Source organism: Dermacentor andersoni, chromosome 8 (genome assembly GCF_023375885.2).
Source record: "Dermacentor andersoni chromosome 8, qqDerAnde1_hic_scaffold, whole genome shotgun sequence".
NCBI lineage: Eukaryota > Metazoa > Arthropoda > Arachnida > Ixodida > Ixodidae > Dermacentor > Dermacentor andersoni.
Genome location: NC_092821.1, coordinates 102,756,810 through 102,779,176, shown reverse-complemented (window position 1 = coordinate 102,779,176; position 22,367 = coordinate 102,756,810). Strand labels below are relative to the sequence as shown.

The window sequence follows — 22,367 nt, the reverse complement described above, 5'->3', positions numbered from 1 at the left end:
AGGTACAGGATTTGTGGATTTGTTTAGTAACTAAAAATATGTTGGTATAATGAGAGTCTCTTTAGTGTTCCCTGGATAATCAGGCAATCAAGAACTCTGAAAGCTAACATTACTAAATGGCACACATGGTTCTGTGTAGAGTACCGTGAACGCACTACATATGTAAAATTTTTATTTAGCTAAACTTATCCAGTAAAGGTATTACATCTTCATTTAGATCCGCAGTAAAGAACAGCAGATGGTACGAATTAACCAGGAGTCCCCTACTATGGCGCGCCTCGTTATCACATTGTGGTTGACGCATTCAAATCTTGAGCAATTGCTTGTGAATTTCGTCTTACAAACAGGGGCTTTGCAGTTAAAATAAATCTGCAGGTTCAAATAGCCAACCATTAAGTAACTGTATGAATCTCGCAGGAGGAAAATCTTCCATTGTGCAATCGTCACATCTATGTAGTTATAATTGAACTGATGCTCAAGGGAAGGTGGACAATGGACAAGCCATTCTTGTGGCTCACGTTCCTCGGAATTTAAACGACATATCGCTTTGAAAGCTGTGAATAGAGTTGAGATGAAGTGCACTGACACTATTGTGTTGTAAACCAAAAGTGCATTTGCATTTTGGTAACAAGTTACTGCGCGTATTTAGGCATGTCCATAAAGATGCGTGTGTCTATCATGGCATAGTAGGTGCATATGCAAGAAAGAGCAAACTGACATGCACTGGTGTGCATGTGTGGAATCAATTACCTACGCTAGTCGTTAACCCATCATCTTTTGTCTTTTAGGGTTCAAACGCTGGGGCCAAGTTAGCTCCACTATTGGCTAGCGCAAATAGTGAAGTAAGCATACTGATCTTTCAGAAAATTGTTTTGCACCACTGATGCATCATTGCTTGTTGCTAAAGGTGACAGTCAGTTTTGCTCACTACCATCATCATATAGGCCGAGTATCCGAATTGCCCTGATGCAATTGACACCATGCTTTTGATTTTTCGTGTTGATAAAGTCGAACCCGCTTATATTAAATCTGAAGGGCGTCACAAAAAAGTTCGATGTATATGTAAATCGGTACATAAAATAAAAAAAATTATACAATAACTTTCAAGAGGAATTTATTGCTGCTTGTTATATATAATATAATTGTTTTACTTATAATATTCTTAGTTTGATATACCCGATTTCGACTGTGCTTACAGTATTTACCCTACCGCATTTTTCACAATTGCGAGGAAAGGGTTACATTCAAAATAAAAATATCACTTTTAAGGGCCCCTCATGTGGCTGCGTAGAAAATTTAGCTGATATGCTGAAAGTTGTTACATGCCCTCTAAGGAGTGTACTACAACAAGAATTTTTTTAATTAGTCCATCCATTCCAGAGATTGTGGAAGTGCTGCACCAATATTGTCATCTCGCACAAAAACATAAATTGCAAGTTAAGTTGGTAATTTTAGCTTCATGTGGGTGTTCAGCGCCGACTACGAAGCCGTTGCTCTATGATTATTTAGCCCTAGAATACAAACCTAAGCAGCCCGTCTCAGCTTAGATATTTTCACAGTGTGGTTTTGGCGGAGCATTGTAGCATGGTCACAGGGAAATAAAATTTTGTGATACATAATGTATTCTAAATGTTTCCGTGGTTTGCACACCCGCAAAATATTCAACGTACTACATCACTATGAAACTACTGATATCCCTGCTATGGGGATGCAATAATTTTGACGAGGTAATTTTAAAAATCATACCAGCTCCCTTTCTTTTTCAGAGAACACTATGCAAGCCCTTTGTTGCTTCAAGGGCTTTTATCAATTATATCTCGATGGCTTCCACAACATACACATAGGCTCCTTATGAATGTAATGACAGTTTGAAAATCAAACCTGAATATTAGTGGTACAACAAAAAATATCGCATGATCATATCAAGATAAAGTTGGTGGCTTTCATGTAAAGTACTTTGTTATTCATCTTTTAGGTGATACTTATTTTATAGGAGAATTCTTATGACATAGCATTTTTTTCAAAAATAAAGTTATTACTTGGCTCTGAACGTTACTCTTCATACAGGTTCACCTTGGCAAAGGAGTCTTTGTTAAAGAGGCGCAGTGGACTGGCTGTTGGCACGTGCAAAAGACTGCGTGTTTTGTAAGGAAGCCACAAAGCTCCGGCGGCGTATCCCTAACTTGAGGCATGGGAGCCTCACAGGCGCAGCTTGAAGACGCTTCAACAAGCAGGATAAGCAGGCACCACCGCGAAAGGCACTGACATCTGAGAAGCTGCAGGCTATCACGACTGAGTATTTCTAACCTAGCACATCTTGCAATGCACTTTAATTTACACATGGGCAGCTGACTTAACTGTTTAATACGTAATGCACATTCCTGTTCCTCAAGAGATGACTTTGCAGCCTACGTCGACAACAAGGCATAGGAAGTGCCAGCAGTAGATCGACTGCGAAAGATCAACTGATTTATCGCAAAGTTACTGAACGATCTAACTAAATAGTACTCAGGGCTCAATTATTTACGCCTCGTTTTTCTTCTATATGGTGCACATTGTTTTTTGCACACATCTACATGGGGTTATCTACTCGTGAAACACATGATGACAACACACATTGCTGCATATTCCGCGCTGCCCTTAACCCCTCCACACAAAAAAACACACTTACATATTGCATGTATGCCCTCATATCACCCGTATGACACATACGTGCTATCCAACAACATCGTATATACGGGTCACATATATATATATATATATATATATATATATATATATATATATATATATATATATATATATATATAAAGGAACTATTTTAGTAGGAAGCTAGCTTATATATGATGATGTGCAAGGATGTGGTGAGTAATCAGCTGAGGTTTATATCAGTCTTGGCAAAAATGCCTTTCACACTTACACACTGCACTGGGAATATTCCTATTTTTTCAGGCTCTAGCTTGAGAGCTTTGGGATAAAAATTGATGTGAGATTTCACTTACGAGACCTTCACCCACGTGTAGCAGTGCATCGTCCTCTCACATCCATCGGTATGTCTTGCTTGGAACCTAGACTTCACACATTCGCATCTGAGGTTGATCCAATCCTCTAGGTCAATCATTTGTAGATGAATTTCTTCATCAGTTTGAACAAACTTGAGAAAGATAAATAAACATTGTAGTGAAATGCAGCTGCACATAACAAATCGGGGAGCATTGCAGTGTATTCATGAGCACGTTTAACTATTGATACTTAGATATTTCTCATAATCGAAATCTGAGTCGAAGTGGCGAAAACGAGGTGCACATGATGCGTTTACGATCACAAAACGGGCACACTTGGTGGAACTCCAAAAGGAAATTATTGTCCACGTGTACAGCGAGGATGCACAATGATTCCTCTTTGATTGGGCAATGACATTACCATATACGTTCAACTTCACGAGCAGGCAGGAGAGGTAACGTTGTGGCACAACACTCGAAAGCGATGATGCCGAAAGGAAGAGCAAGAAATTGTAAGTATCCTAGAACGATGACGTGGCCTACTGAACAGCGCATCTGCTGTCACACAACGTAGGATTTGCAGCACGGTACAACCGCTGATGGGCCCTCGCGGATGGTAGAAAACGTAAATCTTCGGTCAAATGGAGATTGCGTTGAAGAGAAAATACCGTATTTTCTCCTAGCTAGTGCTGCCACGACTAGAACATGAGGAGGAACTCTTGTCCCAGAAAAAGAATTCACACGCACCCACACACACACCCACAGATATATATATATATATTATAATACCGAGACCGATCAAGTTGTCCAGCGCTGTTTATTCCAAAAAAGGCAACGCCCGCAGCTCACGCGCGAAGAAGTCGAAGAAGAGGGAAGATGATGATGGCTATGTACAAATGAAAACGACGAAGTACGTTAATAGTGCTTACACTAACTTCGCCCCGTCATGGAAGCGGCCAGCCTGGCCGCAGATTAGAGATTATCTAAACGGGGAGTGAAGGGCTTCATCCGCGACACGTGAACAATTTCGGCATTCCGGCGGCGCCGGTCAGTGACGGAGTGTACTGGGCGGACGAGATAGTTCACTGCAGATGTTTGCTGCACAACGGTGTATGGACCAATGTAGCGTGGAAGGAACTTCTCACAGAGGCCTGGGGTGCGGACTGGAGTCCAAAGCAGGACTTGGTCTCCTGGGTGGAAACGTAGGTCACGGCGTTTGTTGTCGCAGTAACGCTTGCGCTCAGCTTGGGTAGCTTCTGTGCTTTGCCGGGCGATTTGACGGCAATGTGCAACTCGGGCAGCAAAATCTTCTGGAAGCGACGCGTCAGGCGAAGAAGGTGCGAAAAATAGTTCTCTGTCGAATATGGTGGAAGGAGATCGTCCATACACAAGGAAGAAAGGGCTGTAGCCGGTAGTCCGTTGAATAGCAGTATTATATGCGAATGTCACAAAAGGAAGAATTTTATCCCAGTCAGTGTGGTCAGGACGGATGTACATGGCAATCATGTCAGACAGCGTACGGTGGAAGCGCTCAGTAAGGCCATTGGTTTGCGGATGATAAGTAGAAGTAGATTTGTGGACGGTATTAGTGGCTCGAAGAACTTCCTCGAGAACTTGTGAAATGAACGCCTTGCCACGGTCACTGAGAAGAACGCGAGGAGCCCCGTGGCGCAAGACGATGGCGCGCAAGAAAAAGTCGGCGACCTCAGAAGCGGTGCCGGATCGCAGAGGGGCAGTCTCGGCATATCTTGTTAAATGGTCGACCGAAGTGACAATCCAACGGTGACCGGAGGGTGTCAACGGCAAGGGACCATATAAATCAATGCCAACAAATTCAAAAGGTGCGTCCGGGCAAGGGAGAGGTTGTAGTAAACCGGCAGGAGGGGATGTCGAGCGTTTGCGGTGCTGACATGACGCACAAGAGGCAATGTATTTGGCCACCGTTGTGGATAGGCCAGGCCAGAAGCAGCGGGTCTTTATGCGGTCGTAAGTCTTATGGAAGCCTAAGTGGCCAGCCGATACATCGTCGTGAAGTGCCTCTAATACCCGCAAGCGAAGGCAGCGAGGTAGAACTGGGACCCACCGGTGACCTGTTGGGTGGTAAACGTAGCGGTGTAGCACGCCACCTTGAAGGCGGAATTGTCGAAGTTGGCGTCGCAAGAGGCTGTTGGGTGGTTCGGTGAACCCACTAAGGCGATCCATGAGAGCTCGACAGTAGGAGTCGGCCCGCTGAAGCGAGACGAAATCAGAGCGTGATGAAAGCGTAACTTGGTCCAGGGGCGTTATCGAGAGCTGGTGGGAGGCAAGCGTAGCATCGGAACGACGTGGTTGGGAAGACGACGGCGCGTTACCGGGAGAGAGTGAGAGTGGGCAGCGAGACAATGCGTCTGCATCATGATGGCGTTTTCCAGACTTGTATGTTATAGTGAAGTCATATTCCTGCAATCGCAGTATCCAGCGTCCTAAGCGTCCTGACATGTTTTTCATTGATGACAGCCAACACAGAGCATGATGGTCGGTGACGATGGTGAAGTGGCGGCCGTAAAGGTATGGGCGAAATTTCTGAATCGACCAAACGATAGCCAGGCACTCTTGCTCTGTAATGGTGTAGTTCCGCTCAGCTGGAGAAAGTGTTCGGCTGGCATATGCTATGACTTGCTCTTTAGATTCTGTATTATGTTGCAGAAGTACTGCGCCAATACCTTGTGCGCTTGCGTCAGTATGGAGTATGGTGGGGGCACGATTATCGAAGTGGCGAAGCACTGGTCCAGAAGTAAGATGCCGCTTAAGAGCTTGAAAAGCCGACTCGCAGTCGCTAGTCCACGTGAAAGAGGCACCGGTAACCAGTAGCTTGTGTAGAGGAGCTGCTATTGCTGCGAAGTTGCGTATAAATCTACGAAAATATGACGCCAAGCCGAGGAAACTACGTAGATCTTTCTGTTGCTGGGGGCGAGGAAACTGAAGAACGGCACTAATCTTTTCGGGGTCAGGCTGGATGCCAGCTTTTGAGACGACGTGACCCAATACTTTTATTGTTTTGCTGGCAAATTTGCATTTTTTTGTATTGATTTGGAGACCAGCATTCGCAAGGCACTTGAGAACTTCGTCTAATCGATGAAGATGTTGGCTGAAGTCAGACGAAAAGATGACAATATCGTCCAGATAACAGAGGCATGTCTTCCATTTTAGACCACGAAGGACGTTGTCTATCATGCGCTCAAATGTGGCAGGAGCATTACAAAGGCCAAAAGGCATCACGTTAAATTCATAAAGGCCATCCGGTGTAGCGAATGCGGTCTTTTCTTTGTCAGTCTCGTTCATCGGAATTTGCCAATATCCTGACCGAAGATCAAGGCTGGAGAAATACTCCGCCCCTTGTAGTGTGTCCAAAGCGTCGTCAATTCGAGGTATTGGATATACGTCCTTGCGTGTGATCTTATTGAGCGCTCGATAATCCACGCAAAAGCGAACTGAGCCATCTTTTTTCTTTACCAGGACCACGGGAGACGCCCATGGGCTAGATGAAGGTCGTATTATCTTCCGCGCAAGCATGTCAGCAACCTGTTGTTCAATGACCTTTCGTTCGGACGGCGATACACGATAGGGGCGTCGTCGTATAATAGCGGAACCATCGGTTTCGATGCGGTGTGTAGCCGCAGGAGTTTGGCTCAACACAGGGGAACAGCTATCGAAACAGGCTTTGTGTTTTGCCAAGACCACCATTAGGGCTTCGGACTGCGCGGCTGTTAGGTCAGAACCAAGAACGGCTGGAGGAGGGAAAGAATCATCCAGACCTGAGGTTGGGGCTGGCGATGAAGAAGGGCAAAGCGCGACTAGAGAGATAGGTTGAGTGTCGGCGAGGGTTGCCACAGTCATCCCTTTGGGCAGCATCACAGGATCTGGGGTCGTGTTGCAAGCAGACAGAAGGGCGCGGCCGCGTGAAAACCGGACGAGACAGGTGGCAATGAGAATTCCGCGAGAAGTACAGCGGGAAGAAGGGGCGACTAGGGCGTCTCCGTCGGCGATCTGACTGGATGTTACGGCTACAACGTCTTCGTGACCAGGACGCAGGACGTAGTCGGCAGCGATGGTCAAGTTCACGCATGAAAGTGAAGAGTCCGCAACAGGTTCAAGCTCTGTATCCGTGATGTGGACAACTTCCTCTCTACATGAAATGACGGCTGAAGCAGAATGTAGGAAGTCCCAACCCAGTATAAGTTCATGGATACACGTTGGAAGGATGATAAACTCGATGTGGTGACGTATGCCGTCGATGAGAACACGAGCAGTACACTGTCCGTCAGGGTGAATGAATGCATTATTAGCACCACGCAAAATAGGTCCAAGATAAGGCGTTTTTACTTTACGGAGCCGCGAACACAGATCACTCCGAAGAACAGAAACGGCGGCACCGGTATCGACGAGAGCTGATGCGGGAACACCTTCGACAGTCACAGAAAGCATGTTGGCCGGGCGAACAGGAGGAATTTTTGAAGACCGATAAGAAGCAGTTTCCCCTCCAAAAACTGCAACAGTTAGTTTTCCGAGTGCTGGTCGACAAAATGGGAAGTGGGGCGAAGCGGTGATGTAGAGCGCCGGTAAGGGGATGGGGAACGACGTCTGGCCGAACGGGAACTATGAGGCAGATTGGGAGCAGCTGGTGGAGACGGAGAACGCTGTTGCGGGGACGAGTACGGTCTGGGATAGTAGTCGTCTGATCGGCGAGTGCGGTCTCTTTCGTGCTCAGCATAGCCTCGCCTTTCATCCTGCTGGCGCCGGCGACAGAAGCGAGATATATGGCCGCGTATACCGCAGTAAAAACAAACTGGACGAGGTGGACGCCACTGAGGGTACGATGGCGCAGCAAGTGCTCTGGTTCCCATCGAAGCCAAATGGTCATAGGAAGCGCCAGTAGGCACGGAAGGCACGGTAGGGGTGGGTAGCGAAACAACGGGGTTGGAAGTGTCCATTGTTGTAGGCGTAGCTGGGTGCAGGCGGCGACCGGAACGGAGCTCCAGGGAGGACGGGAACGCGAGAGGACGTCGGGATCTTGACGTACCTCCACCACTTTATAATACCGAGACCGATCAAGTTGTCCAGCGCTGTTTATTCCAAAAAAGGCAACGCCCGCAGCTCACGCGCGAAGAAGTCGAAGAAGAGGGAAGATGATGATGGCTATGTACAAATGAAAACGACGAAGTACGTTAATAGTGCTTACAATATATATATATATATATATATATATATATATATATATATATACATATATATATATATGTATATATATATATCTGTGGGTGTGTGATTATTTTGACATATTCAGTGTTACTACTTGCTCACTATGTGACTTCTGCCTCTGAATAATAAAATTTTTTTGTTACACTTTGTGCCACTGTTCTGTGCGATATTGTTTTGTTTTTACGTATTATGTTCCTTATGCAACACAAATGCACCAATGTTAAGCCGAAAAGCTGTTCTTGGGAACTTCACGAAAATAAATAAAAAATATATAACATATATAGTGCTATGAGTATAAAGAGAAGTGAAGCCTCCACGAAGGAACAGGAAATCTCCGATAAAGATGGACGCCCGCGGTGCTCTCTGTTAATGGTTACTGCAAACTCTCTTCACCAAATACAGTGAGAGAACGATTGAGTGCACCATTTAGCCGTAGTCACTGATGATGTCTTTGACACTGCTGGTGACATTGCCGTCGTCCTTCATGGCAGCGTTCGGAAGTGCTCACAGCAAAGTCTTGTGATTTCTGAATGGATAAAATGTTTGTTCGAACATGGCTCTGTCTGCAATAGCGATTACGGTGATGCCCAATGATTTAGCTCACTGCAGTTTGAACCTCCTGGACAAAAATGAAGAAAAATAAGCCCTATGTTCATCTTACGAACCGTAATATAACGCCAGGCGCGTTATATTCGGATTGTAAAACAAGAAAAAAAATTGAGGTATACTCGTGCAAACATCGTGTGCTCTTGCAAATATCGTAAACTGAAGCAATTAAAACTGATACCATATTGGGTCCTTGCATTCTGAAGGATGTATTCTTCGGATTGAGAAAAAATGAAGCATAATTTCGCGTTGACAGGTGCGGGTAATAGCTAATCTTTAGTCGGGTAGTGCTTTAGCGAAAATACATAAATGAAGTATGCGTGCCTACATCTGAAGACAAACAAGTAACATTGTGATGCTCACTGCACCACTGAGCCGAGTTTATAGTGTTTCTCATGCTCGCAAATGGTGATATACTCAGCAAAATTTACTGCAACGAAATAATATTGACAAATACGTACCCGCATAACTTTTTGTAAAGCTATCTGTGGAACTAAAGATTTTCCGTCAGATTCTTTATGCGCGGTAGGGCTTCTCTGGTTCTTGTCACCGGCTGCAGCCCATCATTTCATGCATGAAAGTCATCAGTTCACAGTTAGCCAAGATAAATTTTACATAAAAATAAACATTTAAAGCGGTTGAGGTAGATTACCTAGAAATGTTCGTTATAAAGTCAACAATCAGTTATCGCGCACAATTTAAGTGGGGTTCTTCTCTACATTGTAACTACTATATTTATCTGGTGAAGACTTCTTGTGCCGAGATATGAGAAATGCCTTTTACGCAAATAGTTAATCAACGCTCCTATGTGTCAAGACGCATGAGCGAATGGTCCAGATCGGCGGACCTCATCACTCTATGTAGGTATTTACAGGCTGAGAGTGCCTTACGTAGCAAACATTCGCACTCCCTAATGGAGCACCAATTTTATTTTCTGCTGGTATGGTAGACAGCGCACATAGTATGTTAACAGAATACTGCTGGTAAAGGAGCTACGAGTAGGTGGACAACCCTTAACCTTTCATTGCTTATCACTACATCGCGTAATGTAGACGCGCACTTCCACGGTTCTATTCGAGCCAGAGTAGAGACCCATTCCTTACACGTGAAGAACATCAGTTAGATTTAGAACGGAGGAATGTCACATAACTAATTGTACGGTGATATCATGCAAATATCGCAGACTCAGTTATAACTACAAAGGTTGTTCACCAACCAATGTTTGGTGCACTAAATGTAGCCGTGGAGACCTGAATTTCTTGTCGAAAGATCGTGTCTTTCTGAAGCACATTTGAGACTTATACCAAAAGAACGTCATGACTAACTTTCCTGCGAAAGGCACGGGTCTTCTAAGAAGGCCTATTAGGATAGTTCATTTTCCATGACAGCCTTCTGGCTGTGCACTCGGGCAAAATATTCTAGTACCTCTTCTAAATTTATGTTTTTTTTTTATTTTTGACCGCCATATATTCAGCGACAGTCCTAGAGAAAAATAAACTGGAATGAAACTCTGCAACGAAGCATAGGCTCAATTTTACCATGTTTCTTACCGTCCAAATGGTGGATATTGAGCCTGACATCAAGAGCAACAATAATTGGAATGATTCTGGCCCATCCTAAATAGCTGGACGAATGAGATATTTACGGGCACTTTCCCAAAGTCTCCATTGTGCAGGTGTGAACTGCGAATATTTACATAGTGCTACAATATTCTTTAGCAAACGCACGTTTGGTTTTCAGCAGAACCTAGTGATACGGACAGGAAGGGACGACGAGATGCACTGGACTTGCAATTGAATGTTTATTATATTTATTTCTCACATATTTTATAGTGCAAGATGCTTGTTTTCTGTTTCTTCTTTTGCCATGCCGATTTCCGTTTGTTATGGTTAATGTCGTTTTGCTCAAGTGGCCCTTTTCTTTTTGTGTTATTAGTATCAATGTTGTACAGATGCATGATTGCCCACTTCTGTTAATGGCTATGGCTCTAAAATTGCACGCATCAGCTTGTACGGACTTTTATATAAATTATTGATGTCGAAAAATTGAATAGTGCAGTGGTGCTGGCAATAATGGAAAGCAAGATGCTCAGCGTCGATTCTTTCCAAAGATGCTGCATGCTCATTTGTCCTGTTCTAGGGAGGTCTTTGAAAAAAAAATAAAGGCAAGTTGAAGGGCGAAATTCTAGCAGCCATGGGTATTATTATAAGCGGGCAATCAGGCGCAAGTACCCCACCGGTAGTACTAACAGAAAAAGAAAAAGGCTTCTTGCGCAAAGACGGTATTTAACCCAGAGAGGCGGATGATTTCCATGAGAAAATAAAAAAATATAAAAAAAGCATTGGCTGTCTCATGCTTTAAAAAATGTGGAAAATAAACAATACGCATTCAATTGTTAGTCGAGTCCATGCCATCGCCCCTTTCTGCCTTTGTGATTACGTTCAGCTGGAAACAATTGGTGGTAGGTGCAACCAACGAGCTCAGGCAAGACCCATTCTGATGTAGGGAAGGCCTTACAAACCGCGGATGGTTTTTTTTAAACTGAGGATGGTAAGCTCGACTTTCACTTCATCAAGTGTGCCAAATCTCTAGGTTTGTAGTGGCGGCTCACACCGACAAAAGATGCCGAGATCGAGTTGGCCTACCCTAATCCAGGTACACCCAAATAGCAAGGCCCTCTAAGCTTCAAATACGACACTCCGTCATCAGAACACGTATTGACCTGCCTGGTACAGTGTCCGGCCACTACCTCACTGATTATTCTTACAATTAACCCATGGCACCCCATCCCCAGCAGCTGCGGAGCACATTACCACGGGGACGGTCAGACTTGTAACATCAGCAGAGGGTGCTAAGAATCTCTGGGTCATGACAGGCTCCCGTTGGAAACTGACACTGCCAACCTTTACCACGCGAACTCTGTCGAGGGAGGCCAGGTTAGCAGGAATCTTTGAGGAACTATCAGACATTGTTTGACCACATCAGCCTTTTAGTGGAATCAGAAGAATTGAATCGGCCCATACAGTGCTCACTAACAGCCTTGTCATCTGCTATCAAGGTCTCCAGGTTAAGAAGTAATACGGGGTAGAATTCCTAATCCGTAAGGACATACCTTACAACATTGACGAATCCTACAGCAGTTGTCAGAGGTTAGCAGTAATTATAATCAAACATAATAGGAGGTATAGAATAAAGGTAATGCAAGCGTACGCTCCCACATCCACTCAGGATGATGATGAAGTAGATAAGTTTTATGAAGATGTTGAATTAGCGAAGTGAAAAGTGCAAACTCAACATGCTGTAGTAATAGGCGACTTCATTGCCAAAGTGGAGGAAAATAAGGCTGGTGAACAACCAATTGGCAACTATGGCGTCGATTCTAGGAACGTTTGAGAGATGCGGGTAGAATTCGCAGAACGGAGTAATCTGCGAGAAATGAACCCATTCTTCAGGAAGCGTATCTCAACAGAAAGTGGACATGAAAAACCCGTAACAGTGAAAAAATAAAGGAAATTGATTTCATACTTTCTGCCGATTCCAGCATGGCACAAGATGCACAAGTGTTAGGTAGGGTAAAGTGCAGTGATCATAGGTAGGCGAGGGCTAGGATTCGCCTCAAATTGAAGACGAATCGGTCAAGAAGAAACCTTCCAATCTTGTTGTAGTAAGGGTACACGCAGACAAATTCAGGCTGGTACTTGCCAACAAGTATTCAGCCTTAGAAGAGGGAGATGAAGATAACACAGGAGGTAATTAGATTAGATTATGGGGTTTTACTTGCCAAAACGACTTTCTGATTATGAGGCAGGCCGTAGAGGAGGACTCCGGAAATTTTGACCACCCGGGGTTCTTTAACGTGCTCCTAAATCTAAGTACACGGGTGTTTTCGCATTTAGCCTCCATCGAAATGCGGCCGCCGTGGCTTCGATCCCGCGACCTCGTGCTCAGCAGCCGAACACCATAGCCACTGAGCAAAACACAGAGGTAATTAATGAAACTATAACTAGGCTAGCTTCAGAGGCAGCAAATGAAGTGGGAGGCAAGGTACCAAGGCGACCAGTAGGCAAGCTCTGCCAAGTAACAAAGGTCCTAATAAAGAAAGGATAAAGAATGAAAGTGCCCAACTCAAGAGATGAGATATAATTCGCGGAACTGTCAAACGTGATCAACAAGGCGGAATTAAGCGATATTCGAATTATAACGTGAGAAATACTGAGAAAGCCGTCAAAAATTGGACGCAGCCTTAAATCAGTGTAAGGAATCTTGGAATAGGACAAATGAACATATATGTACCGAAAGGTAAGCAGGGTAGTATCAACAGCAATATCGAAGATATGGTAAAAGCAGCGGAATAATTCTATAATGACCTGTACAATACCCAAAACAGCCATGACACCTCTATCGAAGTAGTGATGAACAGATCACAGAGGTTCATTCTTAACTAGCGATGAAGTTGGAAGAAGTTTGCTAGACATCAAACGGACAAGAGCGGCAGAAGATAGAATAACAGTCTATTTAATCAAACATAGAGGAGACCTAATGTTTGAAAAACTGGCGACCCTTTATACGAACGTTCTATTGACTTCAAGGGTCCCACAGAACTGGAAGAATGTCAAAATTATACTAATGAAGAAAAAGGGAGACGCTAAGAAGTGAAAAATTATAGACCCATTAGCTTACTCCCACTATTATATCATATACTAACCAAGATAACTTGCAATTAAATCATGGCAACACTGCACTTTAGTGAACAAAGAGAACAGGTTGGCTTCAGGAAGGGATGCTTTGCAGTGGCACACATCTATGTCATTAAAGAGGTAATCGAGAAATCCGCAGAGTACAATCAGCCTCTCTACACGGCTTTCATAGATTACGAAAAGGCACTATATTCAGTAGAGATACCAGCAGTCATAGAGCCATTACGTAATCAAGGCGTACAGCCAGCTACCTAACTCTACACAAGAAAAGTAAGAAGATACTTATAAAGTGACGTCAACGAAGTGGATTTTCTCTCGTGCTGCGCAAAGTTGTCTACGCGCCATAGCTACCCACAGGTTTCCAAGCTGTCTATCGGAATTTAGCTGCTCGTCCTGAACATCGTGGTTCAAACAATTTCAATTTTTCTTTGAAGCCAGTGCAATCCCGGATACAGCTTTCGAGAGAGCCGACATGCTAAGACTGGGCGAGGAGCAGAACTGCGACACTGCCTGAGCCCTCGCAATGCCAACAACTCTAGTTTTTTATAGAATTAGTGCTGAGGTATCAGCTCCCTCATAAATGAAGTTTGTAGATAGGCAGGAACTGCCTCATAAGCCGGCTTACCAGACCTTGACCTCGACACTCAAGAGGGGAGATAGATTGCCTCACCCCATTTCTGTACAGTAAGAGCTCCAAATTAACCAGAAGAAAATACGTTGTGGCAACTGTTTCGTCCACCTTGAGCAGTGCGACACTAGCACGCGCATGGGTGGCGGTACTAAACGTGTTTCAGACTTGAGATTGACTGAAAATGAGCTTTCTTTACAATGCACTTGAGCTCTTCCTCTGTCCAGTAAGGATTAGTGTTCCGAAACGCTAGAGGAACTCCTGCTTATGACGCCTCATTTTCCCACTCGTCTCCGGCATAATGCGAAGGAGGAATGCAGAACACAGCAAATTGAAATGCGCAAGCTGTGATAAGGTTATTTTGATACTATTTATATCACTACAAACCGATTGCCTCATCATCATTTACTAGAACACGTACTCCATAAAAGGGTATGTAATCCACTTAAATTTTGGTTCTTTAAGGACGTGCCCACATAGAGGCTTTATGTTAAAACGGAATAGGTGCTCAGACTGTGGGGTCCCATGGCGTACGACTGGCATCAGGTTTATCGCCTTAGAAAGCGGTCCATTAACTATCAATCTAGTTAAGTCTAGAGGGGTGCACTACGAAATACGATAATGAAGCGTGGTAGAGGATAAATATGGTCTGATGCACAAATTAAGGAAGGTTCACCCATCCTTACTATAGGTTGTTTATTTTACATAATTTATTTGCAGAGTAAGTTCATTTTAAGGATTTAGTAACACTTACTTGTGCAGAAATAAAACAATTGCATTGGTTTGCATTGAATGGTGTGCACCGATCGAACTTTTTTTTTTTCAACAAATAAGTCTTTCTAGTGAGTGAGTGCTTCTAATTTTAGTTGATCATTCATCCTTTTGTATGGGCATTAGTACAACCAATGTCGTCTAAAAAGAAACTTAAGGACCCTCCAAGGTCATCATTCCTCCCTCTACGTGGCACGAGTACTTCACTTTGGACACCTTAAAGACACCCCCACTACATTGCAGTCATGAAAAATTTCACTTACATGCTGTGATCTGTGAAACATAGGTTGTAAATAGGACAATCATCAGCAGTAGTACCATTAGTTCTCCCTTTGTTTCACCAATATATTCTGAGAAGAAATAATAGCAAAAGCTTTCAGTGTATAACAATGTGAGTTGTTCGAAAAACAAAGCAATTTTTCCGTCCTAGTAGAATAACATTGGAACGACAACCTCAAAACTGACTTTTCAATGGTAATCAATGAAATATTTGTTATGGAAGAAAATGCGATGTCTAGAAACTTACTTAAAAAGTTGCTGGAGCTTTTAGTCCTATGAATGCAAACAACAGAACAAGTATGCTACGTGTGTGTCAATTAAAGGCGAGAGCACAGTGGTGACTACTATTCACTAAATTGCAGCTGCTTACTTATTGTCATTAATGTCGGTAAAAAGCTAATCTGAAATACATGAGTGTTGTTTTTATATTGTGAGCTATTAGCTGGATGCAGAGCAAATGAGCTTTTTGATTATTATGGTTGTTTCTTTTCATAGACTGCATACCCCAAGCTTCCGTCGTATTACTTTTCAAGGACATAATGGTTAAAACTTGGTGGCATTACCCATTTAGGAAAAAATATCAAGTCTGCGTGCTTTTATTTGTAGGATCAAGGATGCTTACGTAGTTATCCGCAAGCAACTGAACATATATTTTTACATTTTTGCTCGGCGATTTCTCTAATAGTCAGAATCTCTATCATCAGCCTAGTTTCATATCACAGGACGAACTCCTCTGCATGTGACCTCATATTGATGTTGTCTTGGTTAGCTCATTCCGAACTGTGCTAGGAAATTGCTTAATTTCGTCAACCCACCTAATTTTATGCCATCCTCGACAGCGTTTCCCTTCCTTTCACGCCATTTATGTAAGAAGATTGGCACACCCGTTATGTGCCCTACCAATTACATGTCATGCTACGCTCAATTTTTATCGCATAATCTCAACTTGAGTGTTGGCTATCATAGTTTGCTGTCTATTCCACGCCACTCTCATCTCTCTTAACGTTATGCCAAAAACTTCTCATTCCACCGTCCCATGCGCGGTGCTTAACTCAAAGGTGCGATGCAATTATTGTATATTTATTTTCGATGACAGCGGTAAGCTTTCAGTCAGGATTTCGTTGTGCCTACCCTATGCACTCAAGCCCTAGTTTATTCTTCTGTCAATTTCTTTCTCAAGATCAGGTTCCCCTTTGAGTAGGTGACCTAGGTAAGCCTACTCCAGCAGAGATGCTAGAGGCTACCTGGCGAGCATGATTCCTTTTCTTGCTAGGCTATTGAACACATCCTTTGTTTTCTGCATATTAATCTTGAACTCTACTATCTGTCTTGACTAACACCCTCAGCTATTTCTTCGTAAAACAGGTAGGAGGCGGGAGATGAAAATTCAAGACGATGAACTAAACGAGAATAAGGTGAAAGCAGGAGCCAACATTTCGACAAATGGGCTTCTCTTCTTCAAGACGACATATGTATGCTTTCCTCAGCACGGTATATATACATAAAGTTCTTTCGAAAGAGAGAGGGGGTAAAGCAAGTTTGTGCGGCAACGAGCGAAGCTGTGTTAGCGGCCAGGCTGTAGAATTTCGAATAAAGAAGCGCTGTGCACAAGGCCGGGGACACGTCCGTCGGTCAGCCACGTGTCACCGGCCAACGGCCGTTGTCAACCGGTGTGCACAGCGCCTCTCTATTACCAACTTCGCTGGTGGCCATGGGCTATCGTGTCTCTGAAAGAGATAATAGAAGGAGAGGTGGCAGAAACCAATGCTCGGGAAGAAAGAAAGACAAGAATGTCCATTCCTGGCATCTGCACCGGCAGCCTAGGAATAGACTAGTCTTATAGTGGTCCGTCTTGCGTGAGACCCACAACACTTTCACCAAGATTTTACGTGGTGGCGCATATAACAGGGAAATGCATTTACAATATATTTACAAGAACATCAAGCACTGAACCATATAGTTGAATGCGCGTGCCAGATCAACTACGTATTCTTCATCGACCCTCCTCTAGAGGAATATTACGGTAACTCTCCCTCTCTTTTTTCTGTATATATATATATATATATATATATATATATATATATATATATATATATATATATATATATATATATATATATATATATATATATGTATATATATGTATATCGCATCTGCCATCCGGGGTCCGCATCAAGCATATGTTTTGTAGGAAATGTACAAGAGTTGTGTAATAACTGAGGGACGATGTCAGCTTCCTTAATAAGTATCGCCCAATGAATCTGAATCGCGGTTGGAACTTGTCACACAAACAATGAGTTCGAAGAGGCGTCAATAGAACTACCTCATCACCATTTCGGAAGGAAACAACACGATGGAATGTTTCCCAAATAAACTTTCCGTGCTGTTCTCGGGCAGCTGTGTAAAAGCGAGCAAGCTTGCGACACTGACCGAGTCGTCAAACGAATTATTTGATAGACAATTTTGCTGCGTTGAGAGGGGAATCGAAGAAGTAAACCTCGAGAAGGGAAGTAGGCGTCCGTCCGTAAACTAGGTAAAATGGCGAATAATCGGTGGCGTGTTGAACGCATCACCGGCGAAAGTGACGAGTGGCAGAAGCTTCCTCCAACTTTTATAGTCAGTTTGAATGTATACGACGATCATGCCGGTAAGCGTGCGATGAAATCGCTTCGTCAAGCCATTATTCTGTGGATGGTAGTTCGAAGGTGTTTTGTAGGTGGTATCAGAGATTCGCCGGCTTAGTGGTGGTGAGAAAAAGGCCTTTCCATGGTCTCTGAGCAGTGACCGAGGTGAACCGTGGTATAAAATGATATCTTGAAGAATGAAATCGGCAACTTCCTTAGGTGAGCCTGTGGTCACTGATGTCTCACCGTAGCGCGTCAGGTAGTCGATGGCGGTTACGATCCAGTAGCAGGGAGGGGCCCGTGAAGGTTGATACCAACAACCTCAAAGGCTCCTGCAGGACAAATAATAGGCAGTAATTAACCGGCAGAAGTGGAGGTTGGGAGCTTGCGACGCTGACACAGGAAACAGGAACCGACGTACCTCGCTGCACTAGTAGATTGGTCAGGCCAATAGTAATGGCTTCGAATTTGACCGTATCGTTTTTTTTTGTAAACCGAGATGGGCAGCCACCATATAATTGTGGTATGCTTCAAGGATATGGGCTCGAAGATGTGTGGCAGAATGGCTGCGCGGCATTTATCGTCAGGGTGGTAAATGCGCCGTACAGCACACTATTGTTCAGCTTGAATTGTGTGAGTTGGCGTAGAGGCTGCGCGTTAGCTGGAGAAGAAGCGTCGGGGAGGTGTTTTGTCATACGCTGACATATGGGTTAGCCAGTTGGCGAGTTTCGAATGTCAGATCGTCGTCCGGACAAAGGCGATCTATCGATACTAGAGAGGAAAGCGGCGTAAAGATTACATCCGAAAAGTTGCTTCGCGGCGCAGTTTCCGAGGTGTCGAGCGGCGCGAGCAGAAAACGGACAACGAGAATTAACATCAGCGTCTTGAATGTCTTTTGCGTGACTTATGAACAACGTCAAAGTCATACTTGTGCAGGCGGAGAATCCAGCTACCCAGGCGTTCGGTCAAGTTCTGCAGCGTGGAGAGCTAGCGTAAGGCGTGGTGTTCCATAGCAATTCTAAAATGACGCCCGCGATAATATGGGAGAAACATTTATATGGACCAAGCAACAGCTAGGCACTCCTGCTTAGTGATGTTATAGTTGATCCGGGCATCACTGAGAACGCAACTGGCGTGTGCCACGACTCTGTCTCGCGATGAGCTCTTGCGTCCTAGAAGAATTGCACCGACGCCACAGCTGCTAGAGCCTGTGTACAAGAGAGTCGATGCAGTCTAATCAAAGTGCCAAAGCACAGGTTCCGACGTAAGGGCGCACTTCAACATGTTAAAGGCTCCGTCACATTCTAGAGGCTCGAAGGAGGGTAAACTGGTAGCAAGGAGGTGGTGTAGTATTACCGACGGAAATAGAAAGTGAGACCAAGGAAGCTTCGCCAGTCTTTAGGTCTTTCTGAGGACTGGAAGTGAAGGACCACAGTATTATTGTCAAGGTCAGGACCGAGGCCGTCCTTGCTCAGGACATGCCCCAGGACCTAAAAAGGCATTTCTTCGTGTTGAGCTGTAGACCTGTATTGGCAAGGCGCATTAGAAATTCATTCAAGCTTTGCAGGTGTTGAAGAATGTTGATCGAAATATGACCATGTCATCCACGTACCAGAGGCAAATTTAACATTTCAAGCCACGGAGCATGGTGTCACTCATGCGGTCGAAAGTTTCAGGTGCATTCCATAGCCCGGAAGCCATGACGTTGAATTCCTAAACCCTATATGTGTGGCAAACGCAGTTTTTCTTTATAATTTTTATGCATTAGAATTAGTCATGTAGCTACCCGTAGAAAAAATTATTGAGAAGGCATTGAAGTATCGTTGGTCCACGTTGAGTTTTTATTGAGAAATGATTGAGAGTTTGTTGACGAATTGTTGGGTGGAGTGTTGAGGACTCTTCAATATTGGGCACTGAAATTTAATTGAAACGCCATTGGGCACCTCAATGTTAAATAATTGTGAAGTTACCATTGAAAGTCCATTGTGCTTAAACGGCCCGTTGTGTTAGTTTTGTTGAGTAGTTGTTGAGTTACCATTGATTCTGCATTGAACTTATGTTGTGGTAGTTCTGTTGACCTGTTGTTGAGTTATTATTGCCACAGCATTGAAAAGCACATTATGGCACAGTTGAGATGGCATTGAGATTTCAGAAGTCGCCATTGAAATATGATTGACGTTTTGTTGGGCTAGTGGATTTTTATTCATATATTGAAATTTCTTTGCTGTTCACACTTGCCTGCCCCTGTGCCTGCTCATAACTTTCCAAAACACAAACAAAATCAAAGGAGAGACTTGTCAACTTGAAGGACCTTTATTTACACTAAAGAAGCGTGCACGTGAAACATTATTACAGTACATAAGGCACCACTACATCTAACCTGGAGACATAGGCTCGTACCTACAGCACCTAGCAGTGTAAATACATCTGAAAAAACCTATATACATGAATTCAATCAAAACGACTATTGTGGTCTTCACTTTCGACTTAAGTTTATGACTAGAAGGCAAAGAGACTCAAAAGGCAGGGCTTAAGCATACTCTAGTAACAACCAACATTGAACACATGAACACTTGAAGCTGCTTGCGTGTGACTACACAAAAGACATCTGAATATGTTACATTAAAATGTTTCGCACACTAACACATCACAGGAAGAGCTACGGCTGACTGTGAGAAAACAAAATAACAGACTTGAAACGAATGACTTCACGTAAATATATACAAGCTTTAGCACACGTCTTTCACTGCGATTAAAATTTAATGAAGTACAAAGTAGACTTGCCTGAGCTTTGTCTTCGAGATGTATATATTTTCATGTTGCCCAATTATTTTATAAAATAACATCACTCAACATCTAATAACTGACGAGACATTTAGAAAGTTGTCGGGTATGGTGAACGCCTGAATCATATGTTTCTCACGAGCCAGGTTTGCGTTCTTCAGAAACAAACTTGTAAAACTGTTGTGTAATGAATGCAGCTTATCTCCCTGGCACAAGTCAAGAACAAACAGTACACCATTTTATTATGTTAATTTGGGGTACAGAAGAGTTTGTTGGTGGCATTTCCTCAATTTAGTGAGCTCATTTTTAGGTAATATTGCTGGACTTGCACAAAGCTAATTAGAGCACTTTTTGTGGCCTTTTTCCCTATACCCAGCAACTAAGTGGTACCTCAGTCAAAAAAGAGATAAGGCAAGGCTAATACAAATAATTTAGCACAGAAAATTAGTAGTAACACACAACTAACAGAATACCAAACAGCCAAATAAATGGTCACCTGCACTTTCCGTATCAAGTACCCCAGAAATAGTCATAAAGGATGAGAAAAGGTTGCAATGACTCGACAGCCAGATTGGTGAGACAGTGAAAAACGCAAATACATGCATATACAAAACACCAATTACCTCAATTTCCCAGGTAAAATGTTATTAAAATAGCACCAGAATTTTGCTGCATAAAATACATAAAGGTTTGCATAAAAATTGGGACAAAGCAGTAACTGAAAGACGGAGGGAGCTACAGCACCCATGTTGAAAAGATTACAAGGAAAGTGATATATATGCATATTTAGGCTCATAATTTTCGCTCCAACATATAGAAAAAGAATGCATGCACTTAGAGCATAAAAAGGTCCATGTGCCTGGGGAATGCAGCACAGTACAAAGAGGCGTCATGAGAACCGAAAAGTATATCTTACTACGAATGATTGCAACCTACAATCAGACATGTGCCATGTCATGCCTTGAATGGATGAAATTTATAAATCTTACACACAAAGGAAGTTACCATCCCTCTTATTGGCTTCCTCAAGGGACTCCTTGAACTAGAAAAATGTACTCAGTGTTAAAAACAAAGAGAAGATAAGACCCTATAGCATTCTTCCTGAAATAAACAGCGCAAATAACTTCATGTATCAATTCTATGGACACTTCGCCAATTCGGTGTACATTTATATTTGACAACCACCCAAACGGAGACGAGAAGGATGAATTCAGGTAGGAATACACATGAATGCTGACTCAACTAGAAGTTTATTCCTGAAGACAAAGATTTTAAACACACTGGCCAACTTCACAAAGTAAAAGCCATGGATGCGCAGCAGAAACGGTCCGGCACAACAAAAAAGGACCGAAATACGTCCTGTAGAATAAACATGTGCGTCAAAACTAACCAAAACATGAAAACTGAAAGGTTCGCCCTGTAAGTGATATAAACGAGAAGTACTGCAGCAACTCTTTCCCACTAAGGGTCACAGAAATCTTGCTTATGAATATTTTTTCGTGATCCATAAATAATGCTTCCATAAGTCCTATTCTGTTCTGGTCTTTGTGATGAAACAATCGTTCTTTCTGCTCTACACCGCAACACCAGAGGAGTTCCAGAAGCAATATTTATTGATCACAAACGAAACAAAATGCATAGTCAAGTTATCTGTTGCCCTTAGTGGGAAAAAGTTGCAGTTCTCAAAAGAGTATTTGTCGTTGAGTAGTATCACTTATCCGACAAATCTTTCGCTTTT

The 22,367-nt window shown here is 43.3% G+C and overlaps 1 protein-coding gene across 11 annotated transcripts in view; it reads right to left on the bottom strand.

Moving 5' to 3' along the window:
• The window catches only part of LOC126529268 (uncharacterized), a 45,540-nt gene that overhangs the window by 14,245 nt on the left and 8,928 nt on the right, over positions 1 to 22,367 (bottom strand). For 5 of the 11 annotated variants that reach the window (XM_055069728.1, XM_055069726.2, XM_055069730.2 and 2 more), the window contains exons 2-4: positions 15,206 to 15,292; positions 9,308 to 9,399; positions 3,003 to 3,154 (exon numbers count right to left, since the gene is read on the bottom strand). In XM_055069728.1, coding sequence (XP_054925703.1) covers positions 3,003 to 3,154; positions 9,308 to 9,399; positions 15,206 to 15,263 — 302 coding nt within the window. In that variant the 5' untranslated portion in view covers positions 15,264 to 15,292. Of the gene's footprint in view, positions 1 to 3,002; positions 3,155 to 9,307; positions 9,400 to 10,863; positions 10,949 to 15,205; positions 15,293 to 18,091; positions 18,178 to 18,266; positions 18,489 to 22,367 lie in introns of those variants that run through there. The other 6 variants (XM_055069734.1, XM_055069732.2, XM_055069735.2 and 3 more) reach the window with 4 other exon arrangements.